Genomic DNA, 5,982 nt, shown 5'->3' on the forward strand with positions numbered 1-5,982 from the left:
CACACACACACACACACACACACACACACTCATGCATACCTGCACACATAGAGACATTTTTCGTGGCTCCTTTTTCTGTTCACATTCCAGAGAGTACCTTCTTTTTGGGAAGTATATATTTCACACTATGGATTGTTTCGCAGAATCTAGGACTGACATCTGTATAATCAAAATTTGTGTAAATTTATTATTATTATTATTATTATTATTATTATTATTATTTTAAAACAAGATGTGGGTAGATGCTGAGTTGGTGGGGCAGAATGTAATCTCCAACTCAGAATGTCCGGATGGATCTTTAGCAAAATCCTTCTCTTTGGCCTTGTTTGGAGAGTACCCAGGGCCAAGACAATTTCCTGACAGTATCTCACAGACCAGGCTGTGTAGACCCAGCCGCATCCAGTTAGACAGTCCTGCTGCCGATGTCACGGAGTCTGTCCTGGGATGCCAGTTAGGAGGTTATCGTTCGGGCTGGCGAGACGGCTCAGTGGGTAAGAGCACTCGACTGCTCTTCTGAAGGTCCTGAGTTCAAATCCCAGCAACCACATGGTGGCTCACAACCATCCGTAACGAGATCTGGTGCCCTCTTATGGAGTGTTTTTTTTTTTTAAAAAAAAAAAAAAAAGGAAGTTATCGTTCATCCAAAACTGTCACATTATCTAACTATCCTGGCATCAGGAAATTTCGGTTGTTTTTGTACCATAGAAATGAACTGGCCATCAGAAAAGTTAGAGTGAATCTTTTAGTGGCCTGATTTGATTGTTAGTTAGCTTACTAGCCAAGGTTGTGGAAGACTTGGTGCAGGGTTGTTTGGGTTAGCGAAGCTTAGTTTTTACTTCTTTGGCTACCTAGTTTCAACGTGCGTACAGACAGAGCACACTGGCTTAGTCACCGGCTTAGTCGAAATGCCAGCCCTGTCCTCACCATCCCAGAGATCCTTCTCCATTCTCGAGTACCAGATCCTTGCTCTTTTTCCTTGTGATCTGCAGGTGGAGGTGACAGGGAGTGGTGTGAATTGGAGTCCCAGCGGGTCGGGAGGCCAGAGCATCCCATACATCTGCTAATGTAGTCTGTGCTTAATTGTTTATTTGCTTTGCTCTGAGATGGGAAGAGGCTTCAGGGGCTCCATTCACTTTCCGCAGACCTCCTGAGCACCCTGAGCAAATGGCTACTTTCCACATCCGACATCTTCTCTGGGCATTTCCTTTCGGTGATTTTTTTTCTTTTGTTTATTTGTTTGAGTTTAAAAATTGTCAGAAACAAACGAAACTTGTTAATCTTTGTCACTGCCCAGAGTTAACCACTACTAAACAGTACTACACTACTAAATAGTAATACATCTGTGTGTATGGATTTTTTTTAAAGCTGTCATATATTATTTCCTCTTTTGTTAAATGTAGATCAACATGTTTGTTTAATTTCTGCAGGGTAACCTGTGCTGTCGATACAGTATATTTAACTAATTCCCTAAGAATGAACATTTGTATTTTGATAGGAATCGGTCTTTAAGCAACCAGTAGAATTAGGAATAGCGGCTTTTGCTGCTTACCGGACTCCTTTTCCTGTGTCCTACTAACTTAAGCCCCTCATCAAAGGTCAGGCTGCAGTGTTTGGGCCAGAGAGTTGTTTCTTCTCTCCAATCAAATAAAACACCATACTGTTCTCTCCAGCCCTAGGGTAGTAGCATGATTTGGCAAGTCATTACAGATCAATAAGGAATATAATAGTTTATATGAACTCTCCACTTTGAAGTAGCTTCATTTAAATATATTTATCAATTTTAAGATTTCAAATGGGCTTTAATTTTGTAGAGTACCTCCAGTACTAAAAGTGATTTGTGTGTGTGTGCATGCATGCCTTTTGGGGGAAAAAATGAAATACTGTAATTGTTAAAAGGCTTGAACCCTGTAGACAAGAAGGGACATTACTTCGTGTAATCGTGTCTGATATAATGTGTGTGGCCTGTATGTTCCTGTAGTAAATTGTTGAAAGATATGGCCCTGAGTATTTTTTTCTTAGTGTTCTCTCTTATCTAGTTATCAACGACATGAGCAGATTAGAGGCTGTGCCAGTCAACACCCTTGGGTCCAGGGTAGTAACTGTTCCCATCTGGCTGTGGGGTGATTAATAGTGGTGGTGTCATGGCATAAATCACATTTTGTTCTTCAGTCAGCTGAGACTCTGGCCATTAGAAAAATTTACTCTGCAAAAATCAATACCTGGTGATTTTTGGAAAAGAGCAATTTACACCACACATACCTCCATAAGCATTAACAAATCACTGTCTCTCTAAAATAGTATAGGAATACAATCTCAGATAAAGTAAGGACCTTAAATAAGGGCACCCAAGGTAACCAAAGAAACCCAGGAACCCCTAAACGTCCTTAGAAATACCACCCTTCCCTTCAGATTCCGCAGATGACAAACCTTAGACAACTCAAGTTGAACTCAAGTTGAAGTTTCAGAAAAGCTCAGGAAAATAAATTGGGTTCATAACAGCTAAATGTCACACACACCTCTCTATGGACTGTAGCTAAAATATAGAAATTCAAGTTTATTCATTTACTTTCGTCAAATCTGCTTAAGTTGCTATTATTACTAGGAAAGTCAACATGATTTAAATAAATCTTAACATGCCCCATTTGGAGGGATATATGAATTTTTACCATAGTAGCTTTGACGGTGGAACAGCCATGGTTTAAATGGACAGTGGCGAAGTCAGTGGTCCTGACTGGTGACAGTCTCACAAGCCCCGTGTGAGTCCCGTGGGTGTTGCGCACACAGCCTGTTGATGCTGCAGTACCAGTGTGAGTAGCTCACTGTTCTTACTTCAGATTGGAGCTTGCCTCCTTGAGCCGATTTCTGCCTGCAGCTTGCTGCTTGGGGAATCCATGGCTGCAGCTTCCATCTCAGGGAATTCAAGTTCTGTTAGTCTGGCCTCTTCACTGTGAGCCTGAGCAAGTGAAGACTTCCCTTTGATACTCTTTAGAATTTTTAATGCAGTCTACAGCATCTCCTCCTCGCGATCTGTGGGCTGTCTAAATACTCACAGACACAATCCAATAAGAAGGAAGGAATAACCCCATGTGCCTTTTATGAAAACAATATGACCCCGAGGATTCTAAGTTCCTGCTGAATCCAGGAAGAGTAACCTTCAGGCAGAGTGGTTTTGGTAAAAGTCTGTGTTTCTCATCTTCCTGATGGCTGCAGCTGAGGAGAACTTGGCTTCCTGTCCCCGCACTGTGTCCTCATTTACATTATTGGCAGCCCTTCGCTGCTGGAAGTTTAAATTATCTCAAGAACTCTAAACTGAGTTCAGATGTTTGTTTATTGGCGTTGCCTTCGGCCTTTGAAAGCAGGCTTTTGTGTTCTCCGGGTCTTAAGAAAAGGCTCTTCTCAGAATCAGCCCTCCCTCCCTCCCTCCCTCCTCACCCTTTTCTGGGAACCCGCTTCAGTCTCATGCAGAAAATTAAATAAAGAGGACGCAGGGCTCAAAACTGGTTAAAAGGAGGCTCCAGTGGCCCGGCGGCTTGAAACGGGAAGGAGGTGGGACCCAGCATCCTGTATTTGTGCTCTGTTTATGAAACTTAAGTTAGTTGCATTAATGAATTAACCAGAAGGCTAGTAATGGAAAATGTTTCTTCTGTCCTGGTGGGGGAGCCAGATACTGTAGATTTGTCACAGGAAGGCTGTTGATTCTGGCTTCATTGTTGGCCCAGTCATTTGTTGAGCCGGTGGCTGGAGCGCAGGCCACACACTTCTTCCTTCTGGTCTCCATGTATTGGAACAGCTTGCTTATTGTTTCTACGGGAGCAGACTTAGCCAAGAAGATATGGTGAGCCCTGGGGTTCGTTTTGTTTTTATTTGTGTGCGTGTTCTCTGGGGACGGCGCAGCACAGTTTGGAGGTGGGGAGGGGGCAGAGTGATCGTAATCGATGATCTTCAGTGAGTGATGCTCGTTTGCGAGCGAGCGGGCGAGCGGTCGCTAATGCTTCTCCTGTGTCATCCTCCCCAGAGCTCCGGGAACGCGTCCTACCGCTGTTCTATGTCCTCCTCTGCGGATTTTTCTGACGAGGATGATTTCAGCCAGAAATCTGGCTCTGCATCTCCAGCTCCTGGAGACACCTTACCCTGGAATTTGCCCAAGCATGAGAGATCCAAAAGAAAGATTCAAGGGGGCTCGGTGCTGGACCCAGCCGAGAGGGCCGTTCTCCGGATAGCAGGTGAGTGGGGGAGGGGATGGACTGGAGACCAGGGCGGCAGGAATTCACCCATCTGTTCCCCGGCGCTGTATCTGCAGGCTGATGCGCTGGGCAGAATTTTGTCTCAGGTGGGGGAGGAAATGACCATGTTTACTCCGTGGAGCGCTTTGCCTGCTTGCTCTGGTGACTAAGCTGTTTGACTCTGCTTTCTGGTTGGATGAATCGATAGATTCTGAAAACAAGCAAATATTTACTGGTACCTGTGTTAAACTTTGCTGCGGATGTACACTAACCATCAAGGCAACCTGAGAACCTGAGAGTACTAATACCACTGACTTCCTGGAATATTTTGCTGGAACAACCTCCCCCCCACCCCCAGGGTGCTGAGCTACGCAGGTCTAACTCAAGTCTCATGGTTTTGGTACCTAGGATGCAGCGCATAACCCAGCAATTTGGATGTCGGGTTTTTTTTTTTGTTGTTGTTGTTGTTTTTAAATGTAGCTTTTCTGTGAACATCATGTGGCATAGATGTTTTGTGTTTGTAAGGGGCCATCATGCACTCTTGATTAATTAATCCATGGAGATGCCAGTGTTTGTGCCCTGTGTGGGGGCTGTTTTCCTTGCATTTGACCATACAAGCTGAACCAGAAGGGAGCTTGTTTCTCTCCGTTGTAAACTGAGAACACCAGGGAGAGCAGCTTTCTGGCCTTGTGGTTCCAGCAGGGTTTGTGCTTGTACCGGCCTCCTGGGTGCACCGTTCTGCATTTCCTTAGCATTTTTTTTTTCCCTTCTTGGAAATGGTAATAGAGCAGGATGGGGTTCTGCATAGTCACTTACAAAGGCCAAAGGTCAGATGCTCTGGCCTCCTTCCCTCTCCCTGCCCCCACTTGTGACTGCGGAGGAGTTGGGGGCTGTGTTCTTATAGTTGCTTCCCAGGTAATGCAAATATTGGGGTTTTGTCTTCTGGGAGGCCATCCCAGATTACAGTCATCAAGGCAGCCTAGAGAGAGTCTCCACGGGGTCCCCGAAGTGGGATTTTTATTTTATTTATTTTTTTATTCTAAGAAAAACAAGCAGAGCCTGTAGTCAGGGTTTCTGGGACAACAGGCTTGAGCTTCTTTTTGGCTTCTGTTGTGAGATGCCGCTGGTCTCCGGTCTCGCCCAGCCTTTGAGGAGGAGGGGTGGAGCAGGAAGGGGAAGAGGAGGGAGGGAGGATGGAGACTGGGAGCCAAGTGAGAGTGATGTGGCTTGGGCCTTGGCTCCCTTTACCTTCTCCTCAGCACACATTTAGTCACTTAGGCCTGCCTGTCTTGTTGAAAGTCCCCTGCAGCTCTGACACAGCTCTGACTCCTCTGGTAGAGGAGAGACTCTACCAGAACTAACAGCAAAAGGAGAACCACAGGTGAAGGGAAGGTGTATGCCCACTGTCATGGCCTGCCCAGGGCATCAAAACATCCGGTTGCCTGTTCTGTAAAGTTTTGCTGTTGATTTGGTTTTCCTTGAGATAGGGGCTTACTGTACAGCCCTGGCTGACCTGATCAGGCTGGCCTTAAACTCATAGAGATCAGGCGTAGCTGTTACCCCTCAGTGGGCCCTGTGGGAAAGGAAGGCCTGGAGGGACCTGGGACACTGCTGGTACAGAAGGGACTAGTCCTGAGGACAGAGGCCACGTGCTATATTCATTATGAAATGTGCACTGAGTTTGAGGTAGGTGATTGAGACCTCCAAGTATCTAGTGTTAAAACCACATGAATTCTTCAAAAACTAGAATAAAACAAAA

The 5,982-nt window shown here is 45.4% G+C and overlaps 1 protein-coding gene across 1 annotated transcript in view; it reads left to right on the forward strand.

The window, feature by feature from the left end:
• LOC115064021 overlaps nt 1-4,393 on the forward strand; it is a 107,600-nt gene extending 103,207 nt beyond the window's left edge. The window contains exon 4 of the mRNA XM_029538343.1: nt 4,016-4,393. Coding sequence (XP_029394203.1) covers nt 4,016-4,393 — 378 coding nt within the window. The remainder of the gene's footprint in view (nt 1-4,015) is intronic.
• Nucleotides 4,394-5,982: the final 1,589 nt, after the last annotated feature.

This window comes from Mus pahari, chromosome 5 (assembly GCF_900095145.1).
Source record: "Mus pahari chromosome 5, PAHARI_EIJ_v1.1, whole genome shotgun sequence".
Taxonomy (NCBI): Eukaryota; Metazoa; Chordata; class Mammalia; order Rodentia; family Muridae; genus Mus; species Mus pahari.